At 43.0% G+C, this 27,500-nt stretch overlaps 1 protein-coding gene across 1 annotated transcript in view; it reads right to left on the reverse strand.

Annotated features, from left to right (window-relative positions):
* Positions 1 to 1,351: 1,351 nt before the first annotated feature.
* abcd2 (ATP-binding cassette, sub-family D (ALD), member 2) overlaps positions 1,352 to 27,500 on the reverse strand; it is a gene marked incomplete at its 3' end in the record, with an annotated part of 52,397 nt that continues 26,248 nt past the window's right edge. Inside the window, exons 5-9 of the mRNA XM_084330196.1 lie at positions 22,393 to 22,558; positions 19,927 to 20,021; positions 12,836 to 12,981; positions 4,584 to 4,729; positions 1,352 to 1,440 (exon numbers count right to left, since the gene is read on the reverse strand). Of these exons, the coding sequence (XP_084186322.1) occupies positions 1,352 to 1,440; positions 4,584 to 4,729; positions 12,836 to 12,981; positions 19,927 to 20,021; positions 22,393 to 22,558 (642 nt within the window). The remainder of the gene's footprint in view (positions 1,441 to 4,583; positions 4,730 to 12,835; positions 12,982 to 19,926; positions 20,022 to 22,392; positions 22,559 to 27,500) is intronic.

Raw genomic sequence — 27,500 nt, forward strand, 5'->3', positions numbered from 1 at the left:
TAGTAATAATAATAATAATAATAATAATAATAATAATAATAATAATAATAATAATAATAATAATAGATTACATTTATATAGCGCTCTTACGGTGCTCAAAGACACTTTACAATGTAAGCGACAAAAGACAGAACGAAACTAATCAAAAACAGTTAGTGGTCGAAAGCAAGAATGGAAAGGTGGGTTTTGAGGGCAACTGTTTTAGAGGACAGTAGGGTGTTAGTTAGTTAGGGTTGGGCACCGGAAACCGGTTCTAACAGGAACCGGTTCCTAACTTCCGGTTCTGGAACCGGAAGTAACATATTTGCATTTAGATTCTTTCACTGCCACACGACAGAAGGTTAACCCTTTACTATCACACAACCGACGGCGATGCTCCATCATTAGCATCATTAGCTCCGCATCCGGAAATTCATTCTTGTTTTGATGATCAAGAGGCATCTTTTATTTGTTTTAAGTGAAGTTTGGTGAAAAAGCAGGTTATTGCACTATTAATCCCAATAGGGATATTCATCTTTGTTTGATCAAGAGTAACCTTTTATATATTATATTATATATATATATATATATATTATATATATATATATATATATATATATATATATATATATATATATATATATACCGGTATATATATTTTATATTATATTATATATATTATATATATTATATTATTATTATAAAAATATTTTTAAGTGAAGATTGGTGAAAGTTAGGGTTTGCACTTCAATCCCAATAGGGACATTCATCTTGGTTTGATATTTTTTTTTCTTTTTTTTTTTTAGCTCTCAAGAGAAAAAAATCGATTTAAAATCGTAAATCGGATTAAAAAAAAGAAAATAATCAGGGATTTATTTTTAGGCCATATCGCCCAGCCCTACCGGCTAGTAAGCAAAAGGTTGCCGGTTCGATCCCCGCTACTGTCAGGAGGGTGTATTCCAGCTGTGAGCTGGTGACAGAAGGGTGACCACTCTGCACTCTGACCTCGCTGGTGAAATGTGTGGGCGACTGTGTGTAACTGGGGGGGATATATGCAAAAAGACACATTTCAATTGCCTTGTGTACATTGACAATAAAAGTAATCTTCTTCAAAGAGAGTATGAAGGAATATGAAGGAGCTATGAATTTGTTAGCGAGACCAGGAGATAATTTTGGGTAGGCTCCTTCTATATAATTCTATGCCGGGTTATAATAACCATAACATTTGCATTAAAAAATAAAAGTAGACAAACAAACTAAAATAAATAGTCAGGGGTAAAGAGGTATGTGTGCTGATGAGTAAACATGCTAAACACTCATATATAGACCGGTGATCCTTGTGTTTGCTGATGATGTGACAATATGTAACGTCTTACTTGTGGTAGAACATGCGGGCCATGCCCATCCTCTGCTTCTCCCCTCCGGACAGGACGTCCTTCCAGTCCAGCTCAGCGTCCCAGCCTGTAAACACACCAGCCGGTCAGTCAATATGGAGGTTAATCTAGAATACCGCTCAAAATTAGAACATCCCACGCTCTGGGGAAAGCCCCCCCCCCCCATCTTAGCTCTCATGGTGATTGACCTAAACCACTGTGAATGAATGGATGAAAACTTTATTTAACAGATTGCAGAATGGGGGTACAATACAGTACGGCTCAATACACACAATTGGATGCAGACCAGAGAAAGACGTTTTGTCTTGTTTACATCGGGGTCCCCCATTTTCAATTCATAGTGATCTATCTATCTAATGAACAGCTCTAGACTCCGTAGTTCTCTAGTTCATATCATATATATAAACCTCAAAAGAAAAGTTACAGTAATAATAAGCCACTATTTAAAGGAAGCTTAAGAAGATAGACACCAAATTCCTATCCGGCTGCAAGCTAGTCTAGCTTAGCACAAATTAATGGGAGCAGGTACGGACACGCTCTGCTTCATCAGGGCAGAGAGAGAGGCCTCGGCCTACCTTGACATTTTTCATATACGGTATTAAGCAAATTTTGGTATTAGAAACTCAAAAGCACTCCTTAAGGCCATAAACCTCTGAAACTGCATGGAGCTCAGTATCAGCAAATCAGGATTAGCTCGGTAACGTAATTATGTGGATCTATCTGTGTGTGTGTGTGTGTGTGTGTGTGTGTGTGTGTGTGTGTGTGTGTGTGTGTGTGTGTGTGTGTGTGTGTGTGTGTGTGTGTGTGTGTGTGTGGACCCTTGGCCTCAACACACTGGGGAAAATGCAACCATTCATACGTTTAAACCTTATTTGGGCACTAAGCAGTTAGGGGGGGGGGAAGAAAAGCTGTGCTTGTTTGGCCGTGAGAGGAGAGCGGCTGCCAATTACTGTGGAGACTCAACCGACTCCGTGTACAAATCAAAGCAACGACATCACATCAGTGGCTGAGGTTAGCAGACGTAGTCCGGGCGTCTTATTATGCGAATTATAGATATTCCAGTCGTAATTCGGCTTCAAAGGAACACGGCAACATTTTGGGAAATTAGCTTACCGTCTTCTCCAGAGAGAGACAAGAAGATAGATACCAGTTTCTTCTCTGTGCGTTCAGTAGAAAGCTATCTGGCTGCACGTTAGCCTAGCTTAGCACAATGAATGGAAGCGGACAGCCTAGGCATTGTCCAACTAACACCTCCCCCGAAGGCTAACCGGCCATGTCCGCTTCCATTCATTGTGCTAAGCTAGGCTAACATGCAGCCAAATAGCTTTCTAAAGAAAGTTATATAAAAAAATATATATATATATAATTTTCTTTCTTTTATGATTACGTCTTAACTCAATCAGCGCCAATCCCAAGTTTACTCGTTATTGCCCGCCAACCGCTGAGCGCCAATAACGAGTTAACTCGTTTTTAGATCCTTTTTAATTTTTTTCGATTTTTTTATTCTATACAGTCTCACGGACCTCTGTGTATCATTGGGACTCATTCTGAGACCCAGATATTGCAATTCCGGCCGAATCCTGCTAGGTGGCAGTATTGCCTACCTTTTGAAACCTTATTTCACACTGTGTGTTACATTGGTCCGGGCGGAGAAATAGTACCCGGGCAAGTGTAAGGCTTCATCCGAGCACTTTGGAACGCGTTCAGCACACTTCATGCATAGTTTGTTCCATTTCATGTCAGGGACCCGATGGACATCAATACTGGAAATCACGATCAGACAATTGGAATATTCTTTTTGCAATACCTCCTAGCAAAAGTAAGGACTATATGACATCAATCCTACTTTGATCCTACAATGATTTCACATCGATCGCAACGATCAACGTATGTAGTATTCAAAACGTATGCCGTTGCTGACGATCAGAGCATCACAAAACGACCCCCCGCTCCCTTTGATGCCTTCATGATGAAACATAATACCTATTATATACTTTTGATTTGGAAATAGTATCGTGTCCAGGCGAGCAACGCAAACGACTTTCGTAAAATGCACACAGCGCTCCATAACTCAGCTTCCAGGAATTAGCACGGATCACTCTGAAACTATACAATATTCACCACGGGATAACACGCAAACGCATACATGAAAAGATTTACTATTTTTTACATGTTGGACGAGAGATAGTGACTGTCAAATGAGCCATCGTATTGTCTCCATAGCTATAATATAGAATATAGATATAGCTCTGCAAACATCGTGACGCACAGTGAAAATGCCTATCTTTTAAAGCGTGGCCCATTGACTACAGGGATGGGGATAATAGCTGGCGCTGAATGAGTTCAAATATGACGGCAGACATTCGAAGCTTCATTCGAAAACGTCAATAGAAGCTTCGAATGTAAAAAGAATGACATTCGGTACAGCCCTACACAATTGTAAAGCGCGGACGGAATCGCGGAATTGTTTTTGTTGTGGGACTTGTACAGCACTTTGTTCAACTTTGTCAGTGCTGTAAAGTTTAAACCTTTTTAAATCTTAGACAAACAAAACACTTTGCTTTCATGAAATATTGTAAGCCGTCATTTGAGGCTTTATAAAAGCAGCACAATGAACACAAATCTGTCAGTGCCGAGTCCGACCTCATCTTAAATAACAAACAGCATTGCTTTTTGTAGTTAACAAAGAGATGCAGAGTTGATTTTGCAAAAATAAATATAATTTTTTATTTTAATAATCAAATTTAATTTTCATATTCGAATCCCATGCCCATCGAACGAAGCTTCGAAGCTTCGAAGTATTTAAGACAGCCCTATTAAATGGACTGTTATATCTTATTAAATTGTGGACATTTATTCATTCCCACTTATTAGACACTATTTCTGATGGTAAAATGAGCGTACAAAGCAAAATACAGAATTCTGAAATATTAAAACGAAAAAAAAACGAATTTGGAAAAAAATTCAATGGAATTTGGAAACAAATTAAACGGATTTCATATGGCTCTACATTTAGTGGACAGATGTCAAGGGCACTCCCGACAACCTGGTGCCCTTCATCTAAAGTGGGCGGAGCTTGAAAGGCGTACATATCCCTCGCTAGATACCGTGTCGCGTGAACGTAGGACGTGGGAAACACAAAGGTGGTGACAGTGTCCTTGTTGCGTAGAAGAAAGCAGACAAGCAGGACCTTGTGATGACAAGTCTTACCTCCTTCTCTGGTCACTATGTGGTTGAGGTTGACTATATCCAAGATGGCTTCCAGGTCTTTGTCGCCGAGGCTCCTGGTAGCCATGTCCTCCACTGAGTCCGGGTAGATCACCTGGTCCCGAAGAGAGCCAATGGACATGTAGGGCCTGGGCACGCACACACACACACACACACACACACACACACACACACAATTTTTAAGGGGACATATTATGTATCTTTAAAAAAAGTTATACGACTTCCAATTATGGCCCCCAGTGATGTTCAATGTCCCCCAATGACATCACCGGTGACCATTGACAAACTAATTTACCCCCAATAACTGTCAAAACCAAATGTTTAGAGTTTTTGGATGTGTGTGAGTCTGAGATTAAAATTAAATCAGCATTGTTTTAGTTCTTTTTGGTGAAGTGCCCCTTTAAGGATAGAAAGAGTATCATCTCCGCCACTTAAACACTTCACTGGCTGCGTTTACATGGACAGTTTATTCCCCTTTTCATTCGGAATTAACGTTAAATCCTATTTAAAGTTATCATGTAAACATCTGAAAATACTTAATTCCGAATGAAAATGGCCATTCCGAAATAAAATCCATTCCGATGTAAGTGGCCGGTTTATTCCGTTTATCATTCCGAATTAAAGCTTTTTCTGTCCATGTAAACGCTTTTTCGGAATTAGTTCCCCCCGGTCTTTCTGCACATGATCGCGCATAGGCTACAGTACACATAGATGATCGCGAACAGGGGCACATATTGTTCCATAGCATACGCCTTCAGTTGATCATGACGAATCCTCTCTTACCTTGACGATTAAAAAGCCTCCATAATTTAGTAAATAAAGCTGTAGCCAGCCAGCTAGTATTGATGCTATACAAAATGCTATCCACAAAATAGCTACATAGCTAACCAACTAAATACAATGGTATCCTGAGGTAACGTTAGATACAACGTTTGCTAGTCGAAATGACTGGACACACACAGGGACAAGTTAAACATCAATCAATTAATTTATTCCAACAGGTAGTTTGAGCTGCATGTGAGCCGCGGTCTTTCTCTCCTCTCCTTTGGAAACGAATGATGATACGTTAGCTAGAAAAAGCACAGAACCGGCCGGCAAAAGTGAAGCTGCTAGCAACAGACACTATAATACTTCCGTCGGGGGATTTCAAAATAAAAGAGCGACGTCTAAAAGCACCGTAAATAGGTTTATTTTGTACATTATCTAACGTTAGCACGAACCTAAACTAACTTTAGATTAGTTTAGGTTCGTGTATAGATATATATATTAGATATTGTAAAGAATAAACGTATTTACGGTGCTTTTAGACGTCGCTCTTTTATTTTGAAACCCCCCGCCCGGAAGTAAAAATGATGCTTATTTGTCTGCTTGTTATCAATGGGTTGCTACATACGGGGTACAATGTTACATAGGCTGTGCGTCGATGTTGCAGAAGCATAAAGGCCTGCAACACCTTTGCTTTGTCGATGTTGTGGTGCAGTTGCTTTGAAGTTGCTGTAGCATTTAGAGGCCTTTAACGTTAGCAGAATAGACACACCGAGAGTCTGGTTAATGTTGTTTGGTACGCTAGCACAGTAGCTGAGAATACCGGTCGCAGCTGTTTGTTTACTTCTGGTAAACGTAATGACGTTAACATCCTGTTTACGTTTACCCAATCAGAAGCCTTCCAAGGCCCAAACCTTACGATGACTCGAAAACTCCCGATTAGACAGTGACTTTCATGTAAACACCTTGTCGGAATTAAGATTTGACATGTAAACTCGCATGATTTTTTTTTACATCCGAATGATTTGATTCCGAAGTTATAATTCGGAATTAAAAGTCACCATGTAACCGCAGCCACTGTGACTTAAACACACCACTGTGACTTAAACACATCACTGTGACTTAAACACACCACTGTGACTTAAACACATCACTGTGACTTAAACACTTCACTGTGACTTAAACACTTCACTGTGACTTAAACACATCACTGTGACTTAAACACTTCACTGTGACTTAAACACATCACTGTGACTTAAACACACCACTGTGACTTAAACACATCACTGTGACTTAAACACACCACTGTGACTTAAACACTTCACTGTGACTTAAACACACCACTGTGACTTAAACACACCACTGTGACTTAAACACACCACTGTGACTTAAACACTTCACTGTGACTTAAACACACCACTGTGACTTAAACACATCACTGTGACTTAAACACTTCACTGTGACTTAAACACACCACTGTGACTTAAACACTTCACTGTGACTTAAACACATCACTGTGACTTAAACACTTCACTGTGACTTAAACACACCACTGTGACTTAAACACATCACTGTGACTTAAACACACCACTGTGACTTAAACACATCACTGTGACTTAAACACTTCACTGTGACTTAAACACACCACTGTGACTTAAACACACCACTGTGACTTAAACACTTCACTGTGACTTAAACACACCACTGTGACTTAAACACATCACTGTGACTTAAACACTTCACTGTGACTTAAACACACCACTGTGACTTAAACACTTCACTGTGACTTAAACACTTCACTGTGACTTAAACACTTCACTGTGACTTAAACACTTCACTGTGACTTAAACACACCACTGTGACTTAAACACATCACTGTGACTTAAACACTTCACTGTGACTTAAACACTTCACTGTGACTTAAACACATCACTGTGACTTAAACACTTCACTGTGACTTAAACACTTCACTGTGACTTAAACACATCACTGTGACTTAAACACTTCACTGTGACTTAAACACATCACTGTGACTTAAACACTTCACTGTGACTTAAACACTTCACTGTGACTTAAACACATCACTGTGACTTAAACACATCACTGTGACTTAAACACACCACTGTGACTTAAACACCTCACTGTGACTTAAACACTTCACTGTGACTTAAACACATCACTGTGACTTAAACACTTCACTGTGACTTAAACACACCACTGTGACTTAAACACATCACTGTGACTTAAACACTTCACTGTGACTTAAACACTTCACTGTGACTTAAACACATCACTGTGACTTAAACACTTCACTGTGACTTAAACACATCACTGTGACTTAAACACATCACTGTGACTTAAACACACCACTGTGACTTAAACACTTCACTGTGACTTAAACACTTCACTGTGACTTAAACACTTCACTGTGACTTAAACACATCACTGTGACTTAAACACATCACTGTGACTTAAACACACCACTGTGACTTAAACACATCACTGTGACTTAAACACTTCACTGTGACTTAAACACATCACTGTGACTTAAACACTTCACTGTGACTTAAACACATCACTGTGACTTAAACACTTCACTGTGACTTAAACACTTCACTGTGACTTAAACACATCACTGTGACTTAAACACATCACTGTGACTTAAACACACCACTGTGACTTAAACACCTCACTGTGACTTAAACACTTCACTGTGACTTAAACACATCACTGTGACTTAAACACTTCACTGTGACTTAAACACACCACTGTGACTTAAACACATCACTGTGACTTAAACACATCACTGTGACTTAAACACTTCACTGTGACTTAAACACACCACTGTGACTTAAACACTTCACTGTGACTTAAACACTTCACTGTGACTTAAACACTTCACTGTGACTTAAACACTTCACTGTGACTTAAACACTTCACTGTGACTTAAACACACCACTGTGACTTAAACACATCACTGTGACTTAAACACTTCACTGTGACTTAAACACATCACTGTGACTTAAACACTTCACTGTGACTTAAACACACCACTGTGACTTAAACACATCACTGTGACTTAAACACTTCACTGTGACTTAAACACTTCACTGTGACTTAAACACATCACTGTGACTTAAACACTTCACTGTGACTTAAACACATCACTGTGACTTAAACACATCACTGTGACTTAAACACACCACTGTGACTTAAACACTTCACTGTGACTTAAACACTTCACTGTGACTTAAACACTTCACTGTGACTTAAACACATCACTGTGGCTTAAACACATCACTGTGACTTAAACACACCACTGTGACTTAAACACATCACTGTGACTTAAACACTTCACTGTGACTTAAACACATCACTGTGACTTAAACACTTCACTGTGACTTAAACACATCACTGTGACTTAAACACTTCACTGTGACTTAAACACTTCACTGTGACTTAAACACATCACTGTGACTTAAACACATCACTGTGACTTAAACACACCACTGTGACTTAAACACCTCACTGTGACTTAAACACTTCACTGTGACTTAAACACATCACTGTGACTTAAACACTTCACTGTGACTTAAACACACCACTGTGACTTAAACACATCACTGTGACTTAAACACATCACTGTGACTTAAACACTTCACTGTGACTTAAACACACCACTGTGACTTAAACACTTCACTGTGACTTAAACACTTCACTGTGACTTAAACACTTCCCTGTGACTTAAACACTTCACTGTGACTTAAACACTTCACTGTGACTTAAACACACCACTGTGACTTAAACACTTCACTGTGACTTAAACACACCACTGTGACTTAAACACACCACTGTGACTTAAACACTTCACTGTGACTTAAACACATCACTGTGACTTAAACACATCACTGTGACTTAAACACACCACTGTGACTTAAACACATCACTGTGACTTAAACACATCACTGTGACTTAAACACACCACTGTGACTTAAACACTTCACTGTGACTTAAACACATCACTGTGACTTAAACACTTCACTGTGACTTAAACACTTCACTGTGACTTAAACACTTCACTGTGACTTAAACACATCACAGAAGCGCTGCCCCTGGTCGCTGTCGCTCCTTGTGCTGACCTCTCGTTTCATCAAGTGCCACAGACACTGAAGAAAGGAAGTCTCGACAGCAGGTGCGTGTGCGTTTAGACACTTAGGAAGCAAAGGCTCGAGAAGAAAGGCGTCTGTTCTCCTTCCATTGTATATGATGCACATGGGGGGGGGTCTGGTTACAGCAGGCAGGTGGGCTCCGTGTCTCGTCCCCGTCTCCCACATAAAATATTCACAGCGCCGCCGGAGGGAGAAGGCCGACTTTACACCCAGGAGCAGCTCTGTGGCTCTGTGACCCATTTAGAAACTGATTCAGGTCCGTCCACCCCGCGGTCTGATCGATAACCCATGTCACATAGTTCAAGTTTGAAATGCTTCTTTCTGTTTTGCTCCTGAGAGTGTGCTAGATACTGTACTGTACTGGTAATATTATTTATTTGTGTTAACTTCTGAATAAAACAACTTATTAAACACAAGTACATCTTATTGAACATTATTTTGATATTTCATTACCAATTATCATAGCAAAACAGCTTTTTCAAACAGTCTGTAATGCATTTTGGAAACGGGAGATGGTGTAATGGGCCACCTGGCCTGAGAAACATAAGGAGGAAAGTAAAAGTAAGGACTTACTTCTGGTCATTATTTGGGTAGAACACACATATTTTGAATGCCTTCGGCAGGTTTTTTATTTTTATTTTTTTAGCCATTTTAATCTAGATTAATCTAGATTAAATCCAGGATTGCAGATAGATTCATCTAGATTAAAAAAATTTATCTATGCCCACCTCTAATATATATATATATATATAATGTCCAACCATTTATCATGACCACGCGTGAAATACACTCAAGTGTCTGCGTCGTGCAAAAAAGGTTATGACTGCGTGAAAAGGACACGCAGATGAGAAAGTGCAGTTGCGGTGCACAACCACCAGGGAGCGATAACAAAAAGAAATAGGAAATACATACATACAGCACCCGGGGCTCGAACCAGCGGTTTCACCTCTACACTACCCACACAAACCATGCTATGGTTATGGTTTGGTTAATGGTTAACCCTTTCACTGCCACACTACAAAGGGTTAACCTTTCACTACCACACTACAGACGGTTAACCCTTTCACTACCACACTACAGAAGGTTAACCTGTCACTACCACACTACAGAAGGTTAACCTTTCACTACCACACTACAGAAGGTTAACCTTTCACTACCACACTACAGAAGGTTAACCCTTTCACTACCACACTACAGAAGGTTAACCCTTTCACTACCACACTACAGAAGGTTAACCCTTTCACTACCACACTACAGAAGGTTAACCCTTTCACTACCACACTACAGAAGGTTAACCCTTTCACTACCACACTACAGATGGTTAGCCTTTCACTACCACACTACAGATGGTTAACCTTTCACTACCACACTACAGAAGGGTTAACCTTTCACTACCACACTACTACAGACGGTTAACCCTTTCACTACCACACTACAGAAGGTTAACCTTTCACTACCACACTACAGACGGTTAACCTGTCACTACCTCACTACAGAAGGTTAACCCTTTCACTACCACACTACAGAAGGTTAACCTTTCACTACCACACTACAGACGGTTAACGTTTCACTACCACACCACTACAGATGGTTAACCTTTCACTACCACACTACAGATGGTTAACCTTTCACTACCACACTACAGATGGTTAACCCTTTCACTACCACACTACAGATGGTTAACCTTTCACTACCACACTACAGATGGTTAACCTTTCACTACCACACTACAGAAGGTTAACCTTTCACTACCACACTACAGAAGGTTAACACTTTCACTACCACACTACAGAAGGTTAACCCTTTCACTACCACACTACAGAAGGTTAACACTTTCACTACCACACTACAGAAGGTTAACCTTTCACTACCACACTACAGACGGTTAACCTTTCGCTACCACACTACAGACGGTTAACCTTTCACTACCACACTACAGAAGGTTAACCTTTCACTACCACACTACAGAAGGTTAACCTTTCACTACCACACTACAGACGGTTAACCCTTTCACTACCACACTACAGAAGGTTAACCTTTCACTACGACACTACAGACGGTTAACCTTTCGCTACCACACTACAGAAGGTTAACTCTTTCACTACCACACTACAGAAGGTTAACGTTTCACTACCACACTACAGACGGTTAACGTTTCACTACCACACTACAGACGGTTAACAGTTATGGTTAGGGTTAAAGTTTGGATTAAGGTAATGGCCTAGCTGTAGGCAAAAAACACCTCTCCCAGAGCTTTAAGCTAGGCTAGTGGTCCGTATCCGCTTCCATTCATTTGTGCTAAGCTAGGCTAGCTTGCAGCCGGATAGCTTTCTACTGAACGCAGAGGAAACTGGTATCTATCTTCTTGTCTGACCCTGGAGAAGAGGGTAAGCACATTTCCCATAATGTTGGCGCGGTCCTTTAAATCAAGCACATGCACTGGCCAAACGCTGATGTCCCCTCAAAGGATATTAAGGCTGGTGTAATTGATTTATTTTTTTCAACATAATATACAAAAAAAGACTAAAACCAACCATGCACACCCGATTATAGGTCATATCCAGAAGTCATAGAACTCCATTGTTTTGCAAAGAAATCATTGTGATGATGAGGATTGTGGGTTTTCTTGGAATGACAGTATGAAGCGACAGCGATCGCCTGGAGTCAGTTGACCTGCAGGATCAACAGCATCCAGAGGGTTTCAGTTGATAACCCAGCGAGGTGTGGATGAAGGCCGTGGTGAATATTTCACTGTGGTCACGGCTCTGGTTTCTCTTCACACACACACACACACACGCACACACACACACACACACACGCACACGCACACGCACACACACACACACGCACGCACACGCACACTAAGGTCATGTTCCTCTGGGTTAGGTTACCTGCAGTGTCTGTTGTGACAGAATTCTAGAGAGCAGTGTTACACGTCGTGGCTGCGGGGGGGGGGGGGGGGGGGGTGTGACAGACAGACTGGCATCATGCACAGCAATGGGACCCAAGTTACATAACTGAAGGGGTTTCAGGAAAACTAAACAGTTCAAGTTCACAGATGTGTGTGTACCTCTGAGGGACGTAGAACATGTGTTTGTGTGCCTCTGTGTGTACCTCTGAGGGATGTAGAACATGTGTGTGTGTGTGTGTGTGTGTGTGTGTGTGTGTGTGTACCTCTGAGGGACGTAGAACATGTGTGTGTGTGTGTGTGTGTGTGTGTGTGTGTGTGTGTGTGTGTGTGTGTGTGTGTGTGTGTGTGTGTGTGTGTGTGTGTGTGTGTGTGTGTGTGTGTGTGTGTACCTCTGAGGGATGTAGAACATGTGTTTGGGGGAGGGTTTGTGCAGCAGACCACCGTACACCGGCCACAGCCCACTGAGGATCCTGAAGAGAGAGCTCTTGCCGCAGCCGTTAGGCCCCGTGATCAGCAGGTGCATCCCTTCCTCCACCTGCAACAAACACCGGATAGAGATGACGTAACACCGGCTCAGAGGTGAGGAGAAGCAGTTAGAGAGCGCACGAGACGGTCAGATCAGATTTGTATTAAAACAGAACAAAGAAAATATGATTTCTTGGGCGGCTACGTGGCGTAGTGGGCAAGGCGCTCGCCACGAATGCGGAGATGCTGGGCTCGCCTGTTCGAGCCCAGCGCTCCACATTGCTTTCAGTTTAGCTGGTCGTTCATACTAATACACATTGGCCGTATTAGGGGGTGGGAAACTGATGGGTGGGGATCGGGCGTTGTGGACAGCGACTCCTACAGGTCGGTTGGTGCGCCTGCGCAGTAGAATCAGGAAGTGTCGGGGGCAGCGTGAGCCTCCCACGCGTTACTCCTCGCCACTGAGAGCTCGAGCTGCGCAGGTGAAAAGATGCGACTGCTGTTACCTCAAGTACCGGAGGGGACTTGTGCTATGTATGACTTAGTCCACATTGCAGCCGGCTTGTGGGAGGCAAGAAACAGCGTCCGTGACAGGAGAGGGTTGAATTGGATGATACGAAATTGGGATGGGAGAAAATATAGAAAAATGGGAGAAAAAGTGGATAAAAAAAAGAAAATATGATTTCTTGATTCAGAACATTGATTTGAATTTCAAGGACTTTTTAAGCACCTTGTTGTTAGAAAATGAGCTGTTTTCAAGGAATTCCAGGCCTTGACTTTCTTTTGTAAAAAAAAAAAATCAAGCGCTTTAAGCACTTCAATGACCTTGTGCGAACCCTGGACTAACCTACAGGTACACACCACACAGTTAGTTCTGAACACGCTAATTACACCACACAGTTAGTTCTGAACACGCTAATTACACCACACGGCTAATGAGCCCACAGAGGACAGTTCTGAACACGCTAATTACACGGCACACAGCTAATGAGCCCACAGAGGACAGTCCTGGAGACATCAACATACACCACACAGCAGGGGTGGGGGGGGGAAATCGATACGTAGTAGTATCGCAATACTTTGCGTGGCGATACCGTATCGATACAGGGACGTATCGATATTTAATTATTCAATTAATGTATAAGGAAGTTGCATTGTTCATTTCAATACCTGTAATAGTACAGTAGTCCACACACACACACACACATGTGCATTCAGTTAAGTTGGAATATGACTGTAATACAAACAGTTCAGTTTGTCAGGTACATGCAACACAGATTACAGTGTTGACATCCGTCTGCTTGAGAAAATACCACGTTCTGCAATAGAAATTATTGAAGTGAGATGAACAGACCGAACTTTCTTTTATTAGATAAAACATGTTGACAGTTTTACTTTGCAGTAAAAAAAAAAATTGATAAAAAATATATATATATATATTAGATCGCAATATTCGCGATTCCCACCCCTACCACACAGCTAATGGTCCCACACTAGCATACACCACACAGCTAATGGTCCCACACTAGCATACACCACACAGCTAATGGTCCCACACTAGCATACACCACACAGCTAATGGTCCCACACTAGCATACACCACACAGCTAATGGTCCCACACTAGCATACACCACACAGCTAATGGTCCCACGCTAGCATACACCACACAGCTAATGGTCCCACACTAGCATACACCACACAGCTAATGGTCCCACACTAGCATACACCACACAGCTAATGGTCCCACACTAGCATACACCACACAGCTAATGGTCCCACGCTAGCATACACCACACAGCTAATGGTCCCACACTAGCATACACCACACAGCTAATGGTCCCACACTAGCATACACCACACAGCTAATGGTCCCACACTAGCATACACCACACAGCTAATGGTCCCACACTAGCATACACCACACAGCTAATGGTCCCACACTAGCATACACCACACAGCTAATGGTCCCACACTAGCATACACCACACAGCTAATGGTCCCACACTAGCATACACCACACAGCTAATGGTCCCACACTAGCATACACCACACAGCTAATGGTCCCACGCTAGCATACACCACACAGCTAATGGTCCCACACTAGCATACACCACACAGCTAATGGTCCCACACTAGCATACACCACACAGCTAATGGTCCCACACTAGCATACACCACACAGCTAATGGTCCCACACTAGCATACACCACACAGCTAATGGTCCCACACTAGCATACACCACACAGCTAATGGTCCCACACTAGCATACACCACACAGCTAATGGTCCCACACTAGCATACACCACACAGCTAATGGTCCCACACTAGCATACACCACACAGCTAATGGTCCCACACTAGCATACACCACACAGCTAATGGTCCCACACTAGCATACACCACACAGCTAATGGTCCCACACTAGCATACACCACACAGCTAATGGTCCCACACTAGCATACACCACACAGCTAATGGTCCCACACTAGCATACACCACACAGCTAATGGTCCCACACTAGCATACACCACACAGCTAATGGTCCCACACTAGCATACACCACACAGCTAATGGTCCCACACTAGCATACACCACACAGCTAATGGTCCCACACTAGCATACACCACACAGCTAATGGTCCCACACTAGCATACACCACACAGCTAATGGTCCCACACTAGCATACACCACACAGCTAATGGTCCCACACTAGCATACACCACACAGCTAATGGTCCCACACTAGCATACACCACACAGCTAATGGTCCCACACTAGCATACACCACACAGCTAATGGTCCCACACTAGCATACACCACACAGCTAATGGTCCCACACTAGCATACACCACACAGCTAATGGTCCCACACTAGCATACACCACACAGCTAATGGTCCCACGCTAGCATACACCACACAGCTAATGGTCCCACACTAGCATACACCACACAGCTAATGGTCCCACGCTAGCATACACCACACAGCTAATGGTCCCACACTAGCATACACCACACAGCTAATGGTCCCACACTAGCATACACCACACAGCTAATGGTCCCACACTAGCATACACCACACAGCTAATGGTCCCACACTAGCATACACCACACAGCTAATGGTCCCACACTAGCATACACCACACAGCTAATGGTCCCACACTAGCATACACCACACAGCTAATGGTCCCACACTAGCATACACCACACAGCTAATGGTCCCACACTAGCATACACCACACAGCTAATGGTCCCACACTAGCATACACCACACAGCTAATGGTCCCACACTAGCATACACCACACAGCTAATGGTCCCACGCTAGCATACACCACACAGCTAATGGTCCCACGCTAGCATACACCACACAGCTAATGGTCCCACACTAGCATACACCACACAGCTAATGGTCCCACACTAGCATACACCACACAGCTAATGGTCCCACACTAGCATACACCACACAGCTAATGGTCCCACACTAGCATACACCACACAGCTAATGGTCCCACACTAGCATACACCACACAGCTAATGGTCCCACACTAGCATACACCACACAGCTAATGGTCCCACCCTAGCATACACCACACAGCTAATGGTCCCACACTAGCAGCATACACCACACAGCTAATGGTCCCACACTAACATACACCACAGCTAATGGTCCCACACTAGCATACACCACACAGCTAATGGTCCCACACTAGCATACACCACACAGCTAATGGTCCCACACTAGCATACACCACACAGCTAATGGTCCCACACTAGCATACACCACACAGCTAATGGTCCCACACTAGCATACACCACACAGCTAATGGTCCAACACTAGCATACACCACACAGCTAATGGTCCCACACTAGCATACACCACACAGCTAATGGTCCCACACTAGCATACACCACACAGCTAATGGTCCAACACTAGCATACACCACACAGCTAATGGTCCCACACTAGCATACACCACACAGCTAATGGTCCCACACTAGCATACACCACACAGCTAATGGTCCCACACTAGCATACACCACACAGCTAATGGTCCAACACTAGCATACACCACACAGCTAATGGTCCCACACTAGCATACACCACACAGCTAATGGTCCCACACTAGCATACACCACACAGCTAATGGTCCAACACTAGCATACACCACACAGCTAATGGTCCCACACTAGCATACACCACACAGCTAATGGTCCTATGGTGCTGCAAGATTCCGAGTACATTTCCAAGAGTTGTACTCCAAAATATGCCCGTGGTACAAAAAGGTATCATGGTAGACTGATGGTCATTTCAGTTTTACCACGTGTAAATTAATCACGGTAGTACCACTAAAATAAAACCATGATGGTATTATAACACAATTTAAACCACAATACAAGAGGGTGACTGCCGGTGGGCACGATCAAAAGTCATACCTTCATAGGGCTGGGCGATATGGAAAAAAATCATATCGCGATAACGATATGATAATGTTATCATATTTCTCGATATTGATAATTATCGAAATTGTATAAGTTGAATTGTATAAGTATAAAAAAATAAAAAAATAAAAATAACATTTTTTTTTAACAACAGATGTATGTTTATTTTGCAGCAATTCTTTGTCGTTGCCGCCATCTTTAGTGTTACATCCCCTCACACTCCAGTTCTCAGGCTGCAGCTGGTTTGAAAGCTAAAGTAAACTGGCTTCTCTGCTGGCTGTGGCTCCAGGGGAGTTGAACAGTTCTGGCTCTGCTCGTTTCTTTTCTATCTTTTGGCGCTTTTTTGGTGGACAAACCACTGCACATGTGCACCGTGACTCGTGACTGGAGTCTAGTTCTGCTAGCACACATAGCCTACTGTGTACAGACGGTTTCAAACTGTATTTTAAATTAGAAAGCAAACAAAATAAATGGACAAGAGAAAAAGAAATCTCAATTTGGTCAGTATTGTCATTTGGACAAGCAAAGCCATTACTTTAAGTTGCAGGCAAGAAAGACAAGTCTGTCCACTGTCTCTGGTTTTAAAACTGCCCTGTTGCAGGTCACAAAAAATAAAATAAAAAAATAAATAAAAAAATCGATATTCGATATCGATTATTAAAATATATCGCGATATTTATCATTATCGTTATATCGCCCAGCCCTATACCTTCATAACTGTTGTAAAATCTAAACATAGCACACAGCCATGCCAACCATTTACTCAACACAGCTACGGGGTCAGAGAGGCTCTACGTGAACGAACGGGTCAACGGGGGGAGTGTGTTGTTCCATGTAGGTTGTTCACCAAAGGCTCCCTCTGTTGTCTTCAAAACACTGCACTCACTGTGTCGGCAGATGTTACAGATCTGTTTTAATATCCACGCACTACATCTACAGAGATCACAGAGATTAGAGCCATATGGAATCCGCGATCACAGAATCACGGACGGAATTGCGGAATTGAGCAATAAAAATGGAATCAACTATAAAAAAATTTAATTAATTTTTTTTTTTTAACTTTTTCTTTCTTTTATGTTGTGGGACTTGTACAGCACTTTGTTCAACTTTGTCCTCATCTTAAATAACAAACAGCATTGCTTGTTGTAATTAACAAAGAGAGGCAGCGTTGATTTTGCAAAAATATATATATATATAATTATTATTTTCTAATCCCATGCCCATCGAACGAAGCTTCGAAGCTTCTAAGTATTTAAGACAGCCCTATTAAATGGACTGTTATATCTTATTAAATTGTGGACATTTATTCATTCCCACTTATTAGACACTATTTCTGATGGTAAAATGAGCGTACAAAGCAAAATACAGAATTCTGAAATATTAAAACGGAAAAAACGAAATTTGGAAAAGAATTAAATGGAATTTGGAAAAAAATTTAACGGATTTCATATGGCTCTAACAGAGACATGTATGTGGACTGTGGAGAGACTGTACTAGACTGGAGTAGAGCAGAGTAGAGTACAGTAAAGTGGGCACCAGGGTGGCGCACCGTTGTACAGCGCTGCGGTGCCACGCGGGCGTCCCGGGTTCGACTCCCGGACCCGGCGACCTTTGAACCGAATGTCTTCCCCCCGTCTATCTCCCGTTCTTCCTCTCTCTCTCTCTGCCGGACTGCCCGGAGAAAAAAATAATAATAATAATAATAAATAAATAAAAAAAAATAGTACGGTACAGTAAAGCAGGGGTTCCCAAACTTTTCAGGCCGGGACCCAGAAAATAAGGCGTCAGAGAGCCGCGGCCCAATGCACATCGTCAGGCTTTTTATTTTTTATTTTGCCAGGCGACCGATTTTTTAAGCCAAATATCACTTCAATCCTATTAAGTTAGTTCAAGTTAGTTATTCATTTATATGTGCTATTTATGAGAGGGCTAACTTGTTGCAAAATAATAATGATAATAATAATAGCCTCATTAAAATACTATTGTTGCTTCGGTTGTTTTCAGCGTTTTATGTGCATAATCTGTTATTTAGTTTGAAATGTTCGTTGAAATAAGTAGATTTTTCGTTTTTGTTTATTTATTAAGTTAATATAAAACCATATAGTCACATTTTAGAATAGAATTTTAGAATACAACTAGAAACACTGTCCTGGCCTGCTTCTAAGTTCAGTGGCCTGAAAAAAAAAATAAAGAAAATGTTTTTTTATTTATTTTTTTAATCATCTCGCGTCCCTCCCGTGGCTGCTCGCGGCCCACCTTTGGGTCGCGACCCCGACTTTGGGAACCACTGCAGTAAAGTACAGTAGAGTATAGTAGAATATAGTATAGCAGAGTAGAGTAGAGTATAGTAGAGCAGAGAATGAATGAATGAATGATCATTAGACTCTAGACTCACTCTCCACAAAGTAGGGAGGTAATGGCCTCCTTCACCACCACTGGTAGCACCCAACCTTGGGCTACGCAGGCTCAATGGCTGCCATACACTGGCACCAGGCACACATCACTCTACACACAATGGCTGAAAGGCCCGCCAGGACACAGGGAATGATATCAGCCGATGATTGATAAGAGTAGTCTCACCTTGAAGTTCAGACTGGACACCACGACGTCTCCATTGGGAGTGATGATTGGGACACGTTCACACACAATGCCCTGGTCCACATCTATCACTTTACCTAGAGAGATAGAGAGAGAGAGAGTTAGGATTCTGTCAATATTCAATAACATACATCAACAAATATCCTGTAATACATGACAGGTTAGTGTCTCAGGGCTGGCGGGCTGAAAACATGCTATCAGATCAGATTAGATTATTTGTATCTATCTATCTATCTATCTATCTATCTATCTATCTATCTATCTATCTATCTATCTATCTATCTATCTATCTATCTATCTATCTCTCTCTCTCTCTCTCTCTCTCTCTCTCTCTCTCTCTCTCTCTCTCTCTCTCTCTCTCTCTCTCTCTCTCTCTCTCTCTCTCTCTCTCTCTCTCTCTCTCTCTCTCTCTCTCTCTCTCTCTCTCTCTCTCTCTCTCTCTCTCTCTCTCTCTCTCTCTATCTATCTATCTATCTATCTATCTATCTATCTATCTATCTATCTATCTATCTATCTATCTATCTATCTATCTATCTATCTATCTATCTATCTATCTATCTATCTACAGTATATATTGTCTATTATCTATCTATCTGGGGCTGCTCCATAGACAATGAATGGGGCTCTGACTTTATGAAGCCATAACATGGTTGTGTGAGCTCTTACACCCAAATTAGTAGGGATGCTCGATATTGGCTTTTTTACCGATACCGATATATCGATATTGTCCAACTCTTAATTTCCGATACCGATATCAACCGATATCAACCGATACCGATATATGCAGGGTTTCCCCCGCCAAAAAATGGAATAATTTCAGGTAATTAACATTACATATCTCTTGTTGTGGAATTAACATAACATTATGCATACTTTTGACAATAAATAAAATCAGAATTTGTTCTTACTTGCTTGCCTGGGTAAATAAAGGTTATAGAAATGTAAAGAAATATATATATATATTTTTTTTATTATTTTTTTGGAAAACCGATACCGATATTTTCCGATATCACATTTTAATGCCGATATCGGCCGATAATATCGGTAGGCCGATAATATCGGACATCCCTACAAATTAGGTTTTAATTCGGGGTTTGGTAGTTTTTTCTTTTGTTAGATGTTTTTATTCATTATTCATCCACTGACCTCAGTGTTGCCATAGGAAAGGATTTTGAGATCGCCAAAGTGTAATACCGGCCACATCCTGCCAGATGGCAGTGTCGCCCACCCTTTGAAACCTTATATCTCGCCCTGTGTTACACTCAAATGTCTCCGGGTGCTATATTTAGACGGAGCCGAGTAAATCGCTTCATCCGACCACTTCGAAACACATCTGGCACACTCGATCCATAAGTTGTGCCAAATTATGTCTGGGACAAGATGGACACCAATACTGGAAATCGCGATCAGACAATTGGAATATTCTTTTTGGAATACCCCCGACCAAAGGTAAGGACTATCTGACATCAATTTCAGCTTGATCCACCAATGTTTTGATATCGATCCAGCTGATCAGCGTCTGTAGTGTTCAACACGAATGCCGTTACTGGCCATCAAAGCATAAAGAAACTACCCCCCCCCCCCCCCCCTTTCATGCATTTATGATGAAACATAATACCTATTATATACATTTGATTTGGAAATAGTAGCGTGTCCAGGCAAGAAACGCGAACGCTTATAGTAGAATACACGTAGCGCCCTATAACTCAGCGTTTCAGGAATTATCCCGGATCACTCCTAAACTATACTTATATTTACCACGGGATAACACGCGAACGTATGCATGAAAAAAGTATCTCTTTTTTGCACGTTCAACGGAAGAAAGTCACTGTCAAACGACTATAGTATTGTCTCCATAGCTATAATATAGAATATAGATATAGCTCTCCAAACATAGTGACGCACGGTGAAAATATGTTATGGAAACATGGCACGTTAGCCACAAGGATCAGGACTAATCCCTGGCGCTGAGTGTGTTAACAGTAAGTATGGCCGACGGCCGTCAGACTCCCGGGGTCTCGCCCTTACCTCTGATCTCCAGCGGCCCCTCTATGTGCCCTTACCTCTGATCTCCAGCGGCCCCTCTATGTGCCCTTACCTCTGATCTCCAGTGGCCCCTCTATGTGCCCTTACCTCTGATCTCCAGTGGCCCCTCTATGTGCCCTTACCTCTGATCTCCAGCGGCCCCTCTATGTGCCCTCACCTCTGATCTCCAGCGGCCCCTCTATGTGCCCTCACCTCTGATCTCCAGCGGCCCCTCTATGTGCCCTCACCTCTGATCTCCAGCGGCCCCTCTATGTGCCCTCACCTCTGATCTCCAGCGGCCCCTCTATGTGCCCTCACCTCTGATCTCCAGCGGCCCCTCTATGTGCCCTCACCTCTGATCTCCAGCGGCCCCTCTATGTGCCCTCACCTCTGATCTCCAGCGGCCCCTCTATGTGCCCTCACCTCTGATCTCCAGCGGCCCCTCTATGTGCATCCCCGGCTTGGCCTTCTTCTCTACTCCCGGCGTGGCCGACAGAGAGGAGGAGCGCTTGTAGATGCCCCTCTGGACCTCCCCGAAGACCAGGAACATGTTGTGGACGCGCGCGGTGTAGCCCGCCAGCTCCGTGACCTGTCGAAACAAACAGGCAAGCAGAGCAAAGCCAAAAGGTCAACTCCCAGGAAGAGGGGTCGCTATGGAAACCATGTCTTCGCCACTGATAACACAGAGTGTCCCCTTACTTTCTATAAACCTCTTTGAGATCACTGGGCAAAGAATGACCCAGATATCAACCATTTCCCCCATTAGAGATAACATCATTCTCGGGTTGTGAAAAGACGGGGAATCTAGTCACCTTGATGTGTGCCTGGATTTGACAGAGATGCCCTTTGGTACAAGGTGTTATTATTGTTTATTGTATATTGTGTATTGTATATAAATAAATACCTACTATACATATTCTTAACTGCTTTTTTATTCCTTTATGGTGTGTGGAGCAAATGGAGAATTACATTGTACTTGTCTTGTTGCATATGTCAATTAAATCTGAATCTGAATCTGAATCTAATATTTGGGGGAAATTCTCGGACACGGATCCCCCGTTTTAGCCCCCAGCCTGATGTTCAATAGCCGTGTGGAGCTCAGGCCAGTATGACCCAACGACCCTGGATCAGATTGCTGCGTGGGTCATAGCGAATGCCCAAACAATAGCTGCTTATGAAACAAAGTGTGCGAAATAATAGTGTGTACACAACATATTATGCCACAAAAGCAGCTGAGAAGAAAAGCCACACCATGTCACATGACGGCTAAGTGTTGCAATGAGTTGGGAGAAGAAAAATAAAAAGTACTTTGGTAACTAAGGTCATACCGTTCTTTCACCCCGAGCAATGCTGAGCATGTAGGCCTTTGAGTGAGACCACAGGGAGTGAAGTACAAGCCCGTTTAACATGACAGCAGGGGGGGGGGGGGGGGGACAGTGGTTCTCAATGTGGGGTCCGGGGACCTCCAGGGGTCCTCCTTCCCCCCCAGAGAAATATTCTCATTTCACTATTTCATCATACACTAGAAGATGTAAGCCCAATGAAACAATACATATTTTCACAATAGATGTCTCCACTCCCAACATGTTATTGAACTCCAGACTCAGCTTAATCATACCTATTCATATCAGATCAGATCCACTCCCTGCCCGAGAGGAAATTGTCGCTGTTGGATGAAAACCACTTATCTCCAGTTTTGGTATTTTTTTTCCTTCTTCTTCTTCTTCTACATTCTTTTTATGTTTACATGGTTACAACACTATGATATCACTGACATCCTGATGGAGGATCCCCTCTGAGGTTTCTCTCCTCCCTCCCCAAAATGAAATTACCTACCTGGGTTCCATCCTAATCCAGGCTAATCTCTCCTGTGACAAAATGGCATCCAATGTAATAAAAAAAAGTCAACCAAAGAACTTGATTCTTGTACCGGATCTCCTCTCTGGTAAACAATAATACCCTGAAGACTCTGGCAGGAGCACTCATTCAAGGGTACTACGACTATGCTTGCACCTCATGGTACCAAAGCACCTCAAAGGCGCTAAAAACAAAATTACAAACATCTCAAAACAAACTGGTCAGACTACTGCTTGACCTTACTCCTAGAACCCACCTCACCCCTGCCCACTTTGACAACCTAGGATGGCTTAGAGTAGACGACAGAGTACAGCAACTTGCAATGGGCCTGGTCTACAAGATACACTACACGACCAAGGTACCCATGTACATGTCAAAATACTTCCCAAAGGTCAGTGAATACCACGACCACAACACCAGAGGGAGCTCCACAAATCATGTTAAACCCAGATTTGGCTCAAACAAGGGTCTAAACACATTTTGCAATTATGCCACATAAATGTGGAACGCCCTACCCACAGCCGTAAAAAATGTGAATCCCTACCCTCCTTCAAAACCGCTCTCAAAGAGCACCTACGGGAGGCTGCAATTAGAAACTGGCCCCCGTAAATGTCTGAACCCCCCCTCCCCTAATAATGTACAGTTCCCTCCCCCTCGTATGTATATATTTACTGTTAGGATCTGTTTAACAGTACTGTATATTTGCATATCTTGTATGTCACAAATGTAACAGTACTGCATATCTGTATGTCATGTATGTCATAAATGTCATGATTAGTTTAGATTAGATGATTAGATTAGATTTTTATATCTGTATATCTGTATATTGTGTATGTCATAAATGTCATTATGAATTGAAAATGGGGACCCTGATGTAAACAAGGACGAAAGTCTTTCTCTGGTCTGCAATCCCCTTAACAATTGTGTGTATTGAGCCGTACTGTATTGTACCCAATTCTGCAATCTGTTAATAAAGTTTTCAAGCAATCAATCAATCAATCAATCAATCAAACAAAACCCTAACGTCTGGGGGTGTTGCATATGTGAATTGCATGGTGGTTTTTATTCTGGATCTATTGTGATGTTTCTCCTTGACCTGTGAAGCCCATGGGGGCAATTACTTGTGATTTCGGGCTACAAATACATTTGCTGATTTTCAAACTGTAAGTCATGAGGCAAAGAGTCCAGACACTCCCCTTCTGACCACAGGGGGCAAACATCTCTCCATAAAGACGTCCAGGACCCTTCTGACCACAGGGGGCAAACATCTCTCCATAAAGACGTCCAGGACCCTTCTGACCACAGGGGCAAACATCTCTCCATAAAGACTTCCAGGACCCTTCTGACCACAGGGGGCAAACATCTCTCCATAAAGACGTCCAGGACCCTTCTGACCACAGGGGCAAACATCTCTCCATAAAGACTTCCAGACCCTTCTGACCACAGGGGGCAAACATCTCTCCATAAAGACGTCCAGGACCCTTCTGACCACAGGGGGCAAACATCTCTCCATAAAGACGTCCAGGACCCTCTGACCACAGGGGGCAAACATCTCTCCATAAAGACTTCCACCACACTTGTGACCACAGGGGGCAGACTTGTCTCCATAAAGACTTCCACCACACTTGTGATTCTAGGCACCAACATCTGCTTTCGGCATCCTTGTGTTTATTATCCTTCATTGGAACAGATTAGTGCAAAGCAGAGCAGAGACATGGACACCTGCTGGTCTGGAGAAAACAGGATGACTGGAAGAGAGAGAGAGAGAGAGAGAGAGAGAGAGAGAGAGAGAGAGAGAGAGAGAGAGAGAGAGAGAGAGAGAGAGAGAGAGAGAGAGAGAGAGAGAGAGAGAGAGAGAGAGAGAGGAAGAGAGAGAGAGAGAGAGGAGAGGGAAAGAGAGAGAGAGAGAGAGAGAGAGAGAGAGAGAGAGAGAGAGAGAGAGAGAGAGAGAGAGAGAGAGAGAGAGAGAGAGAGAGAGAGAGAGAGAGAGAGAAAAAGAGAAAGAGAGACACAGAGAGACAGACAGAGAGAGAGAGAGAGAGAGAGAGAGAGAGAGAGAGAGAGAGAGAGAGAGAGAGAGAGAGAGAGAGAGAGAGAGAGAGAGAGAGAGAGAGAGAGAGAGAGAGAGAGAGAGAGAGAGAGAGAGAGAGAGGAGAGAGAGAGAGAGAAAAAAAGAGAAAGAGACAAAGAGAAGGAGATACACAGAGAGAGAGACACGCATACAGAGAGAAATAGACACAGAACGAGAGATATAGACAGAGAGACACAGAGAGTAAGAGAAAGAGAGACACAGAGAGAGAGACAGAGAAAGAGACAGAGAGAGAGAGACAGAGAGCGACAGAGAGAGAAAGTGAGACACACAGAGAGCGATAGAATGACAGAGGGAAAGACTGAGAGACATAAAGAAAGAGTGAGAGTGAGAGACATAACGAGTCAGAGTGAGAGAGAGAGGGAGAGAGTGAGACAGACAGAGAGAGAGAGAGAGAGAGACAGAGAGAGAGACAGTGTGTGTGTGTGTGTGTGTGTGTGTCTGTGCCTTGGTACCTGGGGAACACCTTCACAGAGGTCTCCTGTGGAGCGCTTCTAGGTAATTGGGCTACAACAACAGCGTAACACACACACACAACCATAACATAACATGATGCACAACTGTATCGTCAAACAGCTGTCACAGCTGTGGTGATAATTCCCACAAAGCGCGGCTATGGCATGTGTTCTGACAAACATACATTATTAATTTCGAATCTCTTGATTTTCTAAGTAGGCTACTTTTTTTTTTATCCACTTTTTCTCCCATTTTCTATATTTTCTCCCATCCCAATTTGGTATCATCCAATTCAACCCTCCCCTGTCACGGACGCTGTTTCTTGCCTCCCACAAGCCGGCTGCAATGTGGACTAAGTCATACATAGCACAAGTCCCCTCCGGTACTTGAGGTAACAGCAGTCGCATCTTTTCACCTGCGCAGCTCGATCTCTCAGTGGCGAGGAGTAACGAGTGGGAGGCTCACGCTGCCCCGACACTTCCTGATTCTACTGCGCAGGCGCACCAACCGACCTGTAGGAGTCGCTGTCCACAACGCCCGATCCCCACCCATCAGTTTCCCACCCCCTAATACGGCCAATGTGTATTAGTACGGACGGCCAGCTAAACTGAAAGCAATGTGGAGCGCTGGGCTCGAACAGGCGAACCCAGCGTCTCCGCATTCGTGGCGAGCGCCTTGCCCACTACGCCACGTAGCCGCCCCCTTAGGCTACTTTGTTTTTATATCAGAATTGTAACTATTCAGGAGCAGTGGACAGCAGACAGTACAGCACCAGTTCTAATACCAGTACCACGGTCGTACCGTCTTCTACTATCATGCACTTTGCTACAAATAATCCTCCTTACCGGCTATATTACTACCTACTATGCTAATGAATAGGCTATAATGTCTTTACTACCAGGCACTCAAGACTGTAGCACCCAAGTTCAACACTGATTGACGAACATTTCTACTCAGCTGCCAGAGCTGTACCCTTCTTCCTGCTGACCTGTTGTACTGAACCTGTACGTGCTTTGGATAAATTACTAAATGTAAAATGTGTGGTCGTCAAGGGTAACGGCAGGGGGTGTGTGCCTGGCATGCATGTCTTTTCACGTGCAGGTTGGAGGAAACCCGTGCAGGTTGGAGG

The sequence above is a fragment of the Notolepis coatsorum genome (genome assembly GCF_963971535.1).
Source record: "Notolepis coatsorum genome assembly, chromosome: 15".
Classification (NCBI taxonomy): Eukaryota; Metazoa; Chordata; class Actinopteri; order Aulopiformes; family Paralepididae; genus Notolepis; species Notolepis coatsorum.